This window comes from Sprattus sprattus, assembly GCF_963457725.1.
Source record: "Sprattus sprattus genome assembly, chromosome: 2".
Classification (NCBI taxonomy): domain Eukaryota; kingdom Metazoa; phylum Chordata; class Actinopteri; order Clupeiformes; family Clupeidae; genus Sprattus; species Sprattus sprattus.
In genome coordinates this window covers 66,849,411-66,866,546 of record NC_137921.1, presented here as the reverse complement: position 1 = coordinate 66,866,546, position 17,136 = coordinate 66,849,411, and the positions used below count along the sequence as shown (strand labels likewise).

The following is a 17,136-nucleotide window of genomic DNA, read 5'->3' as shown; positions in this document are numbered from 1 at the left end:
ACTTACTTGACCATATTATACTGCAGTGTATTTGTGCGTAATTTATAGTCTATATTATTGTTTGTTATGCTTGAACAGCTCACTTGATTTAGTCCGAATGTATGGTAAATAACAAGCATTTTATTTACTGCCAGCAAATTACATTACAAATTACACAGCTGGCAGAGATGTAACAATAATCTAGTCCTAGTCTAGTGTAGTCTAGTGTAGTCTAGTCTAGTCTAGTGTAGTCTAGTGTAGTCTAGTGTAGTCTAGTCTAGTCTAGTCTAGTCTAGTCTAGTCTAGTCTAGTCTAGTCTAGTCTAGTGTAGTCTTGTGTAGTCTAGTCTAGTCTAGTCTAGTCTAGTCTAGTCTAGTCTAGTGTAGTCTAGTCTAGTCTAGTCTAGTGTAGTCTAGTCTAGTCTAGTGTAGTCTTGTGTAGTCTAGTCTAGTCTAGTCTAGTCTAGTCTAGTCTAGTGTAGTCTAGTCTAGTCTAGTGTAGTCTTGTGTAGTCTAGTCTAGTGTAGTCTAGTCTAGTCCAGTCTAGTCCTAGTCTAGTCCTAGTCTAGTCTAGTCTAGTCTAGTCTAGTCTAGTCTAGTCCTAGTCTAGTCTAGTCTAGTCTAGTCTAGTCTAGTCATAGTCTAGTGTAGTCTAGTGTAGTGTAGTCTAGTGTAGTGTAGTCCAGTCTAGTCCAGTCTAGTCTAGTCATTGCCTAGGCCTCAACTAGTCCACTGCCTTCATGGGTCATGTTTTGTATGACATTAGAAACAAGAAGTACACTACCCATTATTTGTACCCATTATGCTATCAAGAGCAATTGATTACGACATAGGCTGAATCATTTATTCTTCTTGAAAGGTAATTCCCCCCTAGTCTGGACTGTCTGGTGGCAGCATTAGGAGACAAAAGCATTACAAATCATACTAATAAATCATTCCATAGTATTTATTGGCATGAAATACGAATGAACAACAGTTCAATGTTTGATCCATGACATGTCAAGGCTTCTTTATACACATGCATTCTTAAGCTGTTATTGAAGAAGTTATGACTTGGCAGTTTAATGGTGTCTGTCTTCAGAGCATTCAGAAAGTTTCAGACCCCTTCCCTTCATTTGTTGTTATGTTGCAGCCTTATGCTATCCTCGTTTCAACTCATTGTTCCCCCTTATCGATCTACACTCAACACCCCCATAATGACAAAGCAAAAACAGGATTTTAGAAAATGTGGCAAATTTATTAAAAAGGAAAAATGTGGTAACACTTTACCTAAGGGAACAAATGTTAGCCATTAACACATAACACATTGATGTCTGTATTAGTGCCCAATAAAGTCTTCATTAAAGCCCCATTCATCATTTATCAGGCAAGTATTCACCAACTTCTTATTCTCGTTGAATAGGTCAATTATTCTTGGTACATGCTTAATAACCAATAAGTTGGTCTTAACCTAAGGTTACTGATATTGTAACATATTAAAATATATGATGCACTTATGGTGGCACAAGAGTTGTAGAATAGGCATTCCTACATGAAAAAATTACTTTACCAAAAAACAAACTTTACCATGAAGTCCATCTTGTTGTCTGACAAGACAGAGACATCTGTCGGATCCTGATGCAGGATTAATGCTTTGAAAAATGTCTCTGTCTTGTGAAAACACAAGATGGTTAACTCATCATTTCAGTCTGATTATATAGAAATTAATTCTTCGTTTAGAACAAGGAACTTAGGTTGGATCAGTAAGCTAGGTATCACTGATTGAAGTGCACTTAATGCTCTTGAGCAAATTTCCACTTTAGGACAGGGGTCCTGCCTCCCAGTCACCACTAGCAGCCTGGGTGAGCACAATTCCCATTACTTAGACCGGCTGTGCCATTGCATTAAGCATTGTTAGTCAGTAGGAATACATATTCTACAATTATTCTGTCCCTATAAGTAATAATAAGTATTCAAACTTTCGATTTTTGTATTCTCATTACATAGCAGTTAGCTTAGGTTGAGACCAACTAGTTGGTTATTAAGGATGTTTCAAGAATAAATGACATGTTCACTGAGAATAAGACATTTGCAAATACGGGCAGATTAACTGATGAATGGGGCTTAATGCAGACTTTATTATGCACTTATACAGACATATATTAGTTAAGTGTTAGTGGTAAACATATGTTCCCTTAACTAAAGTGTTATCATAAACTTAAATATCACATTGACAGAAGTATTCTTTACCCTTTACTCAGTACTTAGTTGAAGCACCTTTGGCAGATTTTTCTAGGGTAATACTTTCTGAATGAGCTGTATTTACAGATCACAGTAAAATTATTACAGCGAAACGCATGATGGAAAAAAAACGTAAAACCTAAGAGTACATTTTTTTTTTTTTTTACACAGCATTGATACTAAAAGCACATGTCCGTAGAAGTAGTGATTCATCAATTTAGCCAGTGAACAAATACCCCAGATAATGCTCTATCCATGGGGATCATGCAATCATGTTGTTATGAAATGATCAACTTTACAAAAGTCTGTTATTCCTCTTTTCAAGTATGCATGTACCTCAAGGGTAAATTAAAAGAGTTAAGTAGTCAAGTTGTATCAATATTCTACTTGTATTTATTGATCGACTAATCAAGTCGTATTAATATTCTACTAGTATTTATTGATTGACTAATCAAGTAGTTTTCACACTCTTCTTGCATGTATTCATTTCATATTTTGATGATACTAGCACTGTCCTTCTTTGTGTCTCACAGTGTGTCCCCTCACATCCAGAAACACCTGCTCAGAAGATAACCTCAGCTCTAAGTGGTAGCAACCAAGCACTGTAAAAGCCTCATAATCCAATGTCAAGATCACACATTCATATTTCAACTGTACCTCAGTGATCACCTTTGAGATGAAATGTGCTTGCCTTGCCATGTATGGCCAATTATAAAACAATTGGGTTTTATCGCGTTATTTAGCTGTTTCTGGTTGGACGAGAGACGTTGGATTATCCGTCAACATACCAACTGGGACTTTTCACAGCTAATAATAAATCCGTCCGCGATGAAACATTCTTTAGCGCATTGATGATGTAGGGACAATGTATTGTCCGGAGGTCATTATCCAAAAATAAATCCCGACGGGGTGAACAACACCCCGACGCGCAGCGGAGACGACATTCCTCCAACATACGTCTTTTTAATGATTTAGTTGCCGTTTCATGAGTCCCGTTTAGAAATAAATAGTTCTTCAAGCAAATAGAACTTTGAAGTTTCAGGTGTTGCGTTGTAACCCATTACTTGCTGACTTCAAATTACCATGAGTCTGTTACGTTAAAATGAACGGACTTCTTGCGGAATTATATGAAAGAGGTGAATTAGAAGCACAAAACCCGTTGCCAATGACAGCGGTCATTATCTTTTCGCAGCGGTCTGTTAGCAGGAAATAATGTAGGGTACAACGTTGGGATGGCCCATTCAAATCAATGGTACTTTTGGAACATTCTGAAGAGCCGTATAATAAAAATTGTTATAAAACAATTGGGTTTTATCGCGTAATTTAGCTGTTTCTGATTGGACGAGAGACGTTCCATGCTATAGGTTATTCGTCAACATACCAACAGTTACAGGACTTTTCACAGCTAATAAATCACTCCGCGATGAAAAATTTGCGTTGATGATAACCGTTAATTCAAAATTCTTAAAATTCCAAACCAAGACGTTGGCCTCGGTGGCTACGGCCGAACACAACCCGTGGGATTGTCCCTTACCTACACCACTCCCACTCGTACTATATTGCTTAAGCATAGTCTCCATGCTCACAGAGAACAGTGTTTGTGTGGTTTTGTTGGGTGAGCTTTGAACCATGCAAGTTGATTAAATACAGGCCGAGTTTTGCTAAAGGGACTGGAGTTGACTACATCCTACATTGCTTGCACTACACTTTGCCACTACATCTGCGTACTATGTCTTATGATTGCCGTACATGCACCTGAAGCATAAAATGCTTACAATGATTTATTTCAAAATTAGCGCAATTTGTCCCTGCTCTATAAATGAAGCTGCAAATACATGCAATAAAATTCTTCTTTTTTTGTGTGGAAAAATCAGAACCAAGAGAATAAAAACCCTGTTCTTAGTATTACTCTACACTACCATATCAAAAATACACTGTTTCCACCAGTCATGGGGACACAAGACAGACCTCCATAATGGCTAATTGTAACTACAGACCAAGATTTCCAACTTTTAGATGACACAATGTGTTCGGCACATTATGGACAATCACCCTGCAGGAGTGGATTGCTTAACATTTGTTTCTGTGTGTGTGGATATGAGTGTGAGATTGAGTGTGTGTGTGTGTGTGTGTGTGTGTGTGTGTGTGTGTGTGTGTGTTTGTTTGTTTTTGTTATGCATGTGGGTGCTTATGCGGTTGTCCACATGTGTTTGCACTGGATGTGTGTATTATGTGTTTGATGCATACACGCGTGTGTGTGTGTGTGTTTTAGCTGTCAAGGCAGCGTTAGCTTAGCTAATGGCTTGTTCTGTCCAGGATGGTGACTCCACCAGGCAGAGAGGCTCAGGCTGGTATGGCAAAGAGGAAACGGGGTGGGGTGGGGTGGGGTGGGGTGACGTCTCCTGGCTTCCGTCACACCTCGATGATGTTGATAGATGGCACAGATGGATTAAACTGCAATAAACAAAATGTATTGAAGGTTAAAAAAGACATCAATTTCCAAAGTGTCTAATTTCGTTAAGCTTTGCCATAGGTTCTGTCAGTAACAAGGGACATGATTGCTAGGGTGCTTGATTGCTAGGACTACAGTGACGCTTGCAGAATAAATTAATGAATGACATTGGATTTATCTCAAGAAGTACAGGACACAAACGTATAAGTATTTAGCATATAATGCGTTGACAATTTTAAACTTTTGCTTACTTGAAATAAATGGCACCCAAAGTAAGGCCCTGGTGCATGAGAATGTTGGCTTCTAAACCTGATTATTCAAATCCTTGATTGTGATTGGCTAAAAGCCGTTATAAAATCCAGCATTACCTTACAATTTGACCTGATTACATTCCATATTACTGCGCAGCGAATGGCAAGGCATTCGTATAGCGCACTTCATACCCAGTGTTCCATCTGGCTGTTGCGTTGCTTCAAGGGTTGCGTGGCAATGATTTATTTAGGAACTATAATTTTTAGTGGCGGAAGAATGACGGTTAATCATTAAACTATTGTTTCTTAAATTGAATTGTCTTTATTTATGAAACCATATCAAATATGTGTAGTAACAGGTTTAGAAAAGCAATAAGCCCCGCGAGTCCGTGCTTTGCGCTGATTTTAGAACAGGTAAGGGGGTTTAACGGCACTCCGCTTCGCGTCGTGCCTAACAACTCCCTTACCTGTTCTAAAATCAGCGCAAAGCACGGCCTCTTGGGGCTTATTGCTTAATTTAGTCACAGAACACAAACAGACTTCTTAAAGACCTCCGTCACCACTGATTTAAAGGTCTTATTAAATCCAAGACAGCCAAATTCTTCTTAATTAGGGTCATGGCTCTCTTGTGCACTTTGAGATCAATTCCATTATAATTTCTTCATTTCACCTCGCATTGTGCACTGTGACTGAATAAGCACAGACAAACTCCACAGCTTCAGATAATGAGAAAGACGAGGGAGCATTCACTATCGAGGAAAGAAGGGGGTCTACAGGGAAAAGTGGGGCTGGTAAATTCTCTGGAGGTATAGAGCCTAAATGTTTGAGAAAAGAGGTTCACTGAAACTGAAAATAGTATATTATTGAGACAGTGGTGGAGCTTTAGAAAAACTCAGTTGAGTTCTGTCAGCGTGGAAATGGCACGCCCTTGGCTCGGCTCAGCTTGATGCTGAAGGGGCAGCTCTTGAAGGAGGAGAAAAGGTAACACCATCAGTCCTGACATGTTACAGATCTTTAGTGCAATCGTTTACGTGAAAAGTAAAGAGAATCGATCGCCATAAAAGCTTCTCCTCCATCTCTCCTCTCTCTCTCTCTGACTCGCTCTCTCTCTTTCTCTCTATTTATCTTTTACCATTCTGCAGGTGTTGGGCCATAGATTGTGCCTTTTTTCTCCAGCCTCTCCGCTCCACATTGCATCCTCCTTTTTGTTTGCTACAGAGTAATTGAAATCAGTCAAGGTTAAAGTGACAGGGAAATGGATTTAGCATTTCATCTGGCCTGTCAGTCATGCTGTTTTGGCACCAGGGGGAGACAGCATTGTTAAGGCTGAGTAAGGCTTTGGCCAAGTAAAGGATGATAGAGTACCTTTCAAAACACATTTAAGAGGACCATTGACGGGACCCCATGAGGTCAAAGCACTTCCGTATGAGTGTGTGATGTGGTGTAGTTTCCACAATTACGCATGCTCCATGAATATGTCTATGTCTTAGTGCCTGGTTTAAGAAAGCGGCTGTGTCTCCCTTTTGTGTTAATGTGTGCACTGCAAAAATGCTTTTCTAACCTAGTGTTATTACTCTTATATTGAGATGAAAAAATCTAGTTGGTCTTGTTTCTAGCTAAATTGTACTTACCTAGTGCTCTTTGGTAAGGTTATTTTTGCCTATTTCAAGCAAATATTACTTATTTTAAGAAATCTTAACAAGCCAAATTTGCTTAACGCACTGGCAGCCAAATTTGCTTGTTTTAAGCCAAATTTGCTTAACGCACTGGCAGCCAAATTTGCTTGTTAAGATTTCTTAAAATAAGTAATATTTGCTTGAAATAGGCAAAAATAACCTTACCAAAGAGCACTAGGTAAGTACAATTTAGCTAGAAACAAGACCAACTAGATTTTTTCATCTCAATATAACAGTAATAACACTAGGTTAGAAAAGCATTTTTGCAGTGTGTGTGTATTTAATGTGTGTGTGTATTTCTGTTACCTTTTGTTAGTCTGTGTGATGCATGCCGATGCCTGTGTGTAGGATCCTGTGTGGTTAACGTATTTGTCTACCCTTACCAACTGTGTTGCCTAGAGGTAAGACGTCTATTGTGTGTTTTCCCATTGAGTATCAGTGCTTCCTGTGTGCGTCACAATAAAGGGCCCTTGAGTATCAGTGCTTCCTGTGTGCGTCACAATAAAGGGCCCTTGAGTGTCAGTTTTTCCCTGTGTGCGTCACAATAAAGGGCAGAGAAGCCAAAGAAACCTGTGTAATGTTCCTGCTTGACATTACAGGATGTTTTGATTGCCCATTTTTGTCTGGCTCTTCAGCATGTATTTGTATGCTATAAATGTAAAAATGTTGCAGGGAGAATTGAAACGTTTTTTGAGCGGCACTTCACACTTCTGAGCTTCTTTACGAAGGTGAGTGCAGAATAATTAAAAGTGTGAGGAGAACAGCCTTATCTGCCCGCACCAGAGACAGCTCCATCTGTAATCACCCCACCAAGGACTCTTTATTCCGCAGCACTTCTGGCATCAGCTCTGCTTTCGGAGTCACACACTGCAAAAAATGCCCCTCTAGATTTAAGACAAATAATTACATATTTAAGCAGGATTTTGCTTAAAACAAGCTAATTTGGCTGCCAGTGCGTTAAGCAAATTTGGCTTGTTAAGATTTCTTAAAATAAGTAATATTTGCTTGAAATAGGTAAAAATAACCTTACCAAGAAAGCACTAGGTAAGTACAATTTAGCTAGAAACAAGACCAACTGGATTTTTCATCTCAATATAAGAGTAATAACACTAGGTTAGAAAAGCATTTTTTGCAGTGCATCACCAACTAGTCACCTTCCGGCCATTCCCTCTGCAGGGCAAACTTTTCTAAAACTATGAAAGTTTGACTTTATTTGATGACCCCCCCCCCCCTTAAAAAAAAAGGGTACTCCCGGAATTACTCCTGAGGGTTAGGAGCTCCGGCGCACGTTCCAATTCCATTTTTTATGATTGGCTGGGTAAGTGTTGCCGTGGCGTTCAAATCAACCCGCCGTCGTCCCCGAGAAATCACAGGAGATGAGGCAAGACTCTGGAGATTGAACCGTCACCTATGAAATTGAGGGGCCCCGGGATTAAATGGGAGCCGGAGCAGAAATAGGGGGGGCGCTCCACGAGGCCAGCTGTCACTGTCACCATTGATTCGGGGATACACGAGTCACAACCGAAACCAATTCTGGAATATGGGCTCTGTGTGAAAATGGTTTCTACATTGAAGGGTGTTTTTTTTTTTTCTTTTCCTGTTACGATGGATAGACTGGAGTAATGCCGTGCGGGGCTCTCTCTGATGGGGAGATTACATTTGAGATTCCGATGGATTTAAGCTCAGGAGGCCCAGGCATGAAGTGGGTTTTAGAGGCTAAGCTTTAGAATAATTGAGGGAAATTTGGCATTCTGGGAAATGGAGTTCTTTGAAGGCGGTTGCCATTTTGAATAGGGGTGGCCTTGGCTCACCTTGCTTCTCAGCAGGCCCCCACTGTGGTGCTCTGGGGTGCTCCTCTCCGACAGCGGCTTCACCTTCTCTTTGCTGCTGCTGTTGTCTGTGTCCTTGATCATGTCGTACTGACGGCAAAACAGCGCGATCACAGCTGAGGACAACAAACACAGGAAGACTGCACTCACTCAAGCTGAGCTGGACCTAGCTGAATGACAGTTGGCTGAACTACCTGACTATTGGAACTGTTGGGTGAACTGCCTGACAACCTGAACTTTATGACTGAACCACCTGGCTACCCAGTGCCGCCGTTCCCATAACGTGCACTACGCACTGTGCGTAGGGCACCAAGTCCTGAGGGGGCACAAAAAAATAGGCAACTGAAAAATCATCATAGTTATAATAATTATAACGGCAAACTAGGTCAACTTTTCCTTAATGGCCTCAAAAAGACAACAGGAGTCAGGGCCAGAAAAAAGAAAGAGAAAGAAACTGCGATATGATGCCCGTGCATCACTTTCAGGTAAGTCCATATTTAATCATTGATAAATACGGGAAATGTGCTGCTTATTTAATGGTTAGCCTATGCATGCACCTTGAACTAGCTGACGTTATTGGTAATGTTAGCACACTCAAATATGTTATAACTTAGGTGCAAGTAGGGTTGCCAAGCATCCCGAATTGTCCGGGACATCCCGAATTAGGGGTGATTTTGTTTTGTCCCGTCAGGGACAGCTCCAGTCCCGTATTCCAATCACAGCCTTTTTTTTTTGTATCCGTGAAAAGAGAAAAATATGACAGTTAAGTGTAAACTGTCAGTTCCTGTTTAACAGAAATTCAAATATTTCACAGCTGTGATTGGAAGGGGTTTGCATGGTATGAGATGACAGTCACTCTGAGGTCATCTGATTGACAGTTGGCAATGACTTCCTGCACCATTATGCAGCACTCAGCAATGGTGAGTGGATAATGGGAATTATTGAGTCTCTTTGCTTAAGATCCAAATTATTATTGGACACCACTGACCACAAGGCCATAATATAATCAAGCTGATTTTGAAAACTCTGCAATGGATTTCACTTAACTGTAATGCTCCATCATGTGGTGGACCAGCAAATACGTAGCTATTACAAAAATATCTGCTAAACTTTAAACATTATTTCTAGCTAAATCTAGTTCTCAGCTATCTTTCAACCAACTGTCAGTAAAGTCTAATGATCACATAACCCTAACAGTAACTGGTTTGTTGATTGTTATTTATCACCCATGAAAAAAGTTCACTTTTTCCAATCTTTTCCAACAAACTGCACTAGTTTCCTGAACAGTGGTGAGAGAAGGGCAGCGACATTGGTAATTCATGAAAATAAATATCAGCAAGTAAACAAAATAGCAATAACTTCAATGAAGGAATAAATATAAACAGAGATAAAAATAGTTATGAGTGAAAGTGAAAAATAAAATGATAAATCAATGAAACAGCAGATGGCCAAGGACAGCAAGAGACTCAAAATAATATGAGTGTCGATATAGTGACAGCACTCCCTCAAAATGAGGTAAGTTTTCAGGTAAGTGATTCAGTTAAGGTTGCCACTGAGAAAATATAAGGGCCAACGAGTGAGGAAAGTCTAGCCTAGATGCCTCACACACTTTGGGGGGGTTCTTGTGGGATTAGTATTCAGGGAAAACCCTGTGTTGAGTTATGCTTGAGAAGGCCGACAGTAATTACATCCGGAAACATGTATAGAATCCTCAGTCAGCACTTTGAAGTTCATTCATTGTAGGCAAGCACCTTTAATTAATTTAGCTTTTTCCTTCCACAAATACCCCCCGTATGGAAAATTAATAATCTGTTCACAGACTTATTAAAAAGTTGAATAACTTTGCATTTTTTAATGCAAACTCTTATGTGCACATGAAAGATTCATGACTGTGACAGTTTGATATTGTATGTCTGTAGAGTTTCGAGGTATTATCGGAGTACATTATTGTTTTAAACATCTTAAAATTGTTTCTCCATTAGGTTAGCCCCAGGGTATGTTGGGAGAACCATGCAGTATGCATACAAAATGCCACATGCATTAAGCATAACATATACTCTTATAAAAAGTACACTGCAATCCTTCTTTAATTAAATACACTTAGTATTTAGACTAGTCATTTCCTTATCGGACTACATAAGTAGCACAGCAACCACGATGGTCATCAATTTCAACAACTGCTGAGTAGACAAATGTTGGGGTATTTTGGGTAAATAAACTAACACACATAAGTAAATACATAAACAAACAAACACAGTATGAATTGATTAAATTAATAAATAAATAAATAGGTGTAATGTCTGGCCAGCTTTCCTTACCTGCCCACATGAGCAGCACGACCACAATGATGATCAACTCCCCTGTCTGTAGATGTCTGGACTTGTCCAGGCCCTGCACCGTTGGGTCATCTGTGTGCAAGGACATAACACATGTTGTCTTATTAGAGTTCAGTCTAGTCTAGTCTAGGGTTAGACATGATGGGAGAACTGGTTGAAAATGTGGACTAGAAGCGCATTGACTAATGTTAACAGTTCAAGTTCAAAGTACTTTATTTGTCATTGCCACAAAGACAACGAGACAGTAGAGGCAGCAACAGACTTCTTACACAGCTAAATAATAATAAATAACAATTCATAAATAGATTCATAAATATCATACATAAAATAATAATAATAAAAAATATATATATATAGTGTTAACAAGGCTATGCCTACCAGCGTCTCCACTCAAACTCGCCTGAAACTTTCACATTCCCCTGTGCTTTTAGCCAATGGCTTCAGGATACATTTAGGCTGGTTTCAAAGTAGCCTATCAAAGGCATTTCTTCTGTAATTGTTCCCTACCACACATTCAGTCCACAATTTACCATGGTTGTCTCAAGACTGACATGTTATGGTTAAAACCATCTGGCTAAATGAGTCTATAGTAAACCACCACAGAAACAATACATTGTGACTTTGTTTTGATCTTTGCACCAAGACTTATTCTCATCTACTACCGATAAAAGGGTTTTCATTACTAGTGGTCTTGTATTTACACACTTTATCAAAGGACAAGTATGGGAAGGTGTGCTGAAGAACTGCATTATTGTCACATCATGCATTCATTACTGATGAATGAGTTTTATTAACCATGAGCGAGTCTGATTCAGAAATAGACCCCAGCTGCAGAGAGCTGGCAACCCTCTGAGTTGGGATAACTCCAATTTTCGTTTTATGCAAATACAGTGACAATAAAGGCTTTTCTATTATATTATATTCTACAACAATAACCATAAGCTTTGTGTGCAAAACAGAAAGATTTACATTTAGAAGGATATGTAGCCTCCTGATACTCTCCCAATGTACTTTACACATTTGTGTGATGGGGCTACAAACCGTGTACTTAAATATCAGAAGTAGTGACTTTCTGACCAAGGCCAGACTGACAATAAATGATTTATTGAATGTTAACAGACACAAGCATGGTACATTACTACTTAATAGCTATATTAGCCATTCACACAAACATCTTAGAGGCTGTTCATGGCAATGGATATCATCACATTATCCCTTAAATTAAGTGTAATCGCTTTTTTTTATTTCAAGTGATAACTTAGTGTGAGAGTAAGAGTGGAAACTATAATCAAAGCTAATGGAAGAATCTCCCGTCGTTGAGCTTTACTATCTCAATACGCATGTACCAACCCACCCCCACACCCCCAGGCACAAAGACACCTGCTTAGACAGAGTCCCTCCATCTAGCCAAGTCGCGCTTTGCACTGAGTGCCTATCTAAAGAAGCCATTCATCTTGATCATTAATCCTCAGTTAAAAGGATTGACTTTAGGCCCAATTTCCCCTGCCAAGCCAGCCATCTCCCAACCCCGTATGGAATACTTCCAGAGATCCACTCTGCTCAATTGATCTCCAGCCTAAAGGAGGGACTGCCAAGGTCAGGCTGCCTGGCTGGCCTCTCTACCTGGCAGATGCGGAGTGTCATAACTTGGGGCGCGGAGCCCCGACCAATTATGAGTGGAGTCATTTATGCTTGCTGCCTATGGCAATTACAGAGGCAGCACCATCAAGACACCATCTCGCTCGGCTGCGAAGGAGGCTAAGGTGAGTGACAGCCTGGGTGATACACTCATTGCCTTCCCCTAGATGAATATTTATGATGGCGGTGGTGGGGAGATGGGTAAGCGTCTCTCAAGAGGCTTTCTGGGAGAAAAAAAAAAAGAGATAAATTAAAAAAGAGAGAGGTGGCTGAAAACGATGCAACCTGGCGTGTCAGGCGTGTCTCCCTCTCTCTTTCAGATAAGAGCTTGTGTGGGAGGTTGTGTTTTTCCTGCTCAGGCTAAATAGATGTCTTTTATCGGATGCTTGTCAGCACCGAGGTACAAAAGCAAAGCTGATCTTCGCCCTTGGCAAAGGTATATGTTAGCATTAATTACACAGATACTGGCATGTATACATTCTTTGTTTATCAAACTAATGCTACTCCAGACCCACACTACTTTAAAAACAGAGTGCCAAACACAATCCACGCATCTATTTAAATGCCAGAAAGTTTTCTGTGGAATGTTACCGGAGGTCTCCAGCACCTTAACCAGCGTGTCTCTGTGTGTGCTCCACTCACTGACTGTCAAAACTTGAGCTGTGTCGTTTGTTTGTGGAGCGTTAAAGTGCTTGATTTAGATGGTAACTCGCAGGGTTGAAGCGTGCCGTCGCATCGCTTTGAAGTGGCCTTCCTGAGCAGTGGGGCCTGAGTGCCTGCCTGAGGGGTGTTATTCTTTGCCATGTCTGAGGGAGCAAGAGACGCTTGCTTGTCCAAAAATAAAACCCAGAGAGCGACAGCGTGTGTGTGAGAATGAAAAAAGAGAGAGAAAGTGAGGGAGGTTGAAGAAAAGAGCAGTGTTGGGGTTCACTCTGAGGTAAAATAGATTCTTAATGCTCCTGCTGTTGCTTTGCTTTTGAAAAAGGTCACTTTAAAGGTGCATTAAGGATTAATAGCTATTCGCTAAAGGTATGCTAGCAGCTAAAACTAACGAAATCTCTTGAAATGTGCTGACTTTGACATTATGACAAACTAATTACTCAACGACAGTCAAACATCAATCATGTGCAACACAAGACTAAGCAAGACGGCAAATAAGCTACTTACTAGATCGGCAGAAGGTAATCAAAGTCAGGTCGGCGGGCATCGGCAGGCAAAACTACAGAACGCAGTTATATGCCTATCGACCCTGCTATGCCATTGGCACGGACGCAATTCTCCATATTAAAAGTCATTGTAGCGGCCCAATTTTTTTTAAGCTGTTATTTTAAGGTTAAACTGCTTATTCTAACCTTAATCCTGAAGCATAATTGTTGCATATTGTGCCTTTAAAAAAGTATAAATAATATACCGTATTTAAGGTATTGGTTTATATTAACGGCCTTTATTTAAGTGTACTTACATCAGTCAGACTTCTCATGTAATACAGTATAGAGTATTGTATTACTGTAATTACTAAGCCTAAGTAATTGATATTTTAGGTTAAATCATGTAAAAACATCCATATATAATACTAATTATATTATGTCATAATACAGAAAGTTCATAATAAAAACAGGTTACCAACAGGTTGGACCAAAGTGTTTCCTGACATGCTGGCTCTTCACATTTCATTTCATACTGGCCCAATATTATGAAGCGAAAGTGAAAGAAAGTGAAAGTCCTCTCTATTATATTTTCTACGTGACGAAACACGAAGGGGATCTATGAGCTCCGTTCCCACTCTCCTCAGGAATGGAATGCAAACACTCCACTAACGCTCCACTAACGCTCCACTACCACCTCCAAATAGGAGAGGAGAAGTGCTACGTTTCCCAATGTGCGAGACTCTCTCTCGGCTAACAATGAGAAGTAGTTGGAAGGCTGGTGATACAGCAGTAATTATAAAATTCTAGACACATTCGTTAGCTTGTAGCAGAAGAAATAAATCCACAAGTGGATATTGATTGAACGGCAGGGGATTCTTTGGAAGATACACACAGTATATCGAGCTCATTAGCATTTAATACATGGCCTAACAGGTAGACACACCTGATTACATATAATCTGTTGATATGGTCAATACAATAGTACAACACTGCAGTGGCTAAACTGCAGGCTTTTGAAGCTCAAATGGCTGCGCACGGTGTTAACAACAGCAAGGTCATTGGCTTGATATGCAGGGGCATGAAGGGGCACAAACATACTGATGAAAATGTGTATGTGTGTACAGGAAGTTGAATCAATGTAAAAAATCAACTGCTAAGTTAGGTTAAAGGTGCAATTCTTAAGTTTGGTGAAAGACCAATCCAAATGACACCCCACCCTACCTTGTGTCCTTGTTCTGAAGCAACATGTTGACTTGGCTGGCATAATGTATGGCTCAGTCTGAGTCAATTTGTTTGTCAATTTGTTTTACAGAGCCAGCGCGCACACTTTGTTTTTCGAGCGCACACACTGAAGGCAGGCAGCTGGAGGAACGTGAAGAGAATGTCACTGAATTCCTTGAAGAGTGTGTAACGGGTGATAAAGGGAAGGAGCTTAACGCAGGGGCTGTTAAAATATCGACTGATGAGCTGACTGATGATGGACACTCGTGAATGAGCCCCTGAGGCGTACTTCAACAGAGACACTAGCAGAGGTGCTGAGGAACTGTCAGCTTCAGCTTCAATATGCAGGCTGCCAAAGGAGGCTTCACTTAGCCTTACTCCCACAGTCTATTAGCACCCACAGGAAAATACAACGCAGACAAACAGACAACGCTGGACTGGAACCGGCCCTGATGTAGCACAGATCTAGCCTTGGTGTGGCTTTAATTGTATGCATGCACATTAAACCGTTCCGTATTCATAGGGCCTTTGTACAAGAATGCCATCAAAATAATAACCATTTTCATAAGCGAGGGATGTTTGCTACTGGTCACTGTTGCAATCCTGTTGCATCTTTGCGCATCATCAACAAAGGGGATCATTTTTATGACAATGTGTGTCCTGCAGTTACCAAAGAGTGCTCTGTGTTTCTGCTGTAGATGACGTCTTTGATAAACAGCCAGCTAAATGAACAAGTCAATAAGCATAAATAGAAAAGCTCAGTCATGAGACACACTGTACCAGTGGCTTTATGCATGTGGAGAGCTGCATGGATGAAGCCAGATGAAAACTGCAGGTCATTGCTGAAGGTTATTTGACAATCCGCTGACGAGGGTGTGGGGCTTTTCTCACGGTTAAGCCTTTCATTTACATCTCAGTGACAGCAGGGGGTCTGAAGCAGCAGGCCCTGATATGAGGCTGATACTGTAATTTAACATCAGACTAGCGCTTAGTCTGACCTACACTACCATGAAACTATTTGTTTGGCTATAAAATCTCTCTCTCTTTCTCTCTCTCTTTCTCTCTCACTCTATCTCTCCCTCTTTCTCTCTTTGTGTGAGGAGAGCATAGCTTGTTTTCATTTCATTATTTTCACTCTGGGAGGTGAGAAGACTTAAGTCTGCGGATTCACAAATTTCCAATCAGAAAATGACCGTGCTCTGTCCATTTCCGCTGATGAAGTGCTCTTAATAACTGGACCTTCTATCCTGACTTAGCATAATTAAAGGAGCGGTTTGCAATTTTTCCGTGGTTAGGAAATAATGCAATTTGTAAGTGTCAGTGACATGATCCCCCATGCCTGCATTTTAATAAGCTTATACTCCGGAAGCGGAACCCAGTGAATAAAGGCTTGCCTGACATAGAACCAAATTGGACAGCAAAAACATATTTCGGAACCGTCAAATTATATTTCATCGTTTCACCATCGAAACACTGATGAAGGAAAGTGTCGGCTTGAAATCCCCAGTGAATGCTTGTGTTGTTGTTGTTGCTGTTGTTGTTGTTATTGTTGAATTCAGCTGCTCAGACTCTATGGTCGTGCAGTTATGTTGTTGTGTTTAGCAGCTGTGGGCTACAGATAGAGCATGCTGTACTGTGAAGGAGGGCTTTTAGGGATTCCGGGTACAACCTGCCAGTCACCAGCGTGTCTGTGTGTGTGTGTGTTTGTGTTGATGTTTTGGTTTGGTTTATTGGTTAGGTTAGGTTGTTGGGCATGAGTACTTGCATGTGATTTTCCTGTGTATAACTAAAAAAAAAAGGTGTAGTAAGCTTTTTTCATTCTTTGCCATGAAGGGCTTATTTCTACTGCACCTTAAAGACACAGGCACAAAGAAAGAATAGACATGTAACGCAGGAAGTATTCTACAGACCCTCACAGTAAATTCTCTCTCTCTATTTCCATCAATCTATACACATATCCTTCTCTCTCTCTCCCCCTCTCTCTTTCTGTATGTCTTTCTTTCTCTCTCTACCCATCTTTACCTGCTACTTTCCCATCAAAGGTTCTTTCCCTTCCCCATCCTTTGTAGGATGGAATGAAAACACACTTGAATTGATTACTTGATCTTTTATAGGCATGGGTCAGGCATGGCTTTTCTGCCTACAGAAAGTCCAGCTAAGCATTTTCTCTGGAAAAATTTGCCGCCCAGTATCGACCTTCACTGAAGGCCGATTTATGGTCAGAGCAGGCCCTTGCGCGCCCCTTGCGCGTCTTTTCAGGTCTTGCGTGCCTCGGCCCCTTTTTCTAGACTTGCGCCATTTTACGCAATCCTATTGTTCTGGCAGTGAATTGCTTGCCCTTACGTGCTTACGTGCTTACGTGCTTACGTGCTTACGTGCTTACGTGC

The 17,136-nt window shown here is 40.5% G+C and overlaps 1 protein-coding gene across 1 annotated transcript in view; it reads right to left on the bottom strand.

The window, feature by feature from the left end:
- Positions 1–4,610: 4,610 nt before the first annotated feature.
- fndc4a (fibronectin type III domain containing 4a) overlaps positions 4,611–17,136 on the bottom strand; it is a gene marked incomplete at both ends in the record, with an annotated part of 34,608 nt that continues 22,082 nt past the window's right edge. The window contains 3 exons of the mRNA XM_080832658.1: positions 4,611–4,652; positions 8,389–8,522; positions 10,725–10,814. Of these exons, the coding sequence (XP_080688784.1) occupies positions 4,611–4,652; positions 8,389–8,522; positions 10,725–10,814 (266 nt within the window). The remainder of the gene's footprint in view (positions 4,653–8,388; positions 8,523–10,724; positions 10,815–17,136) is intronic.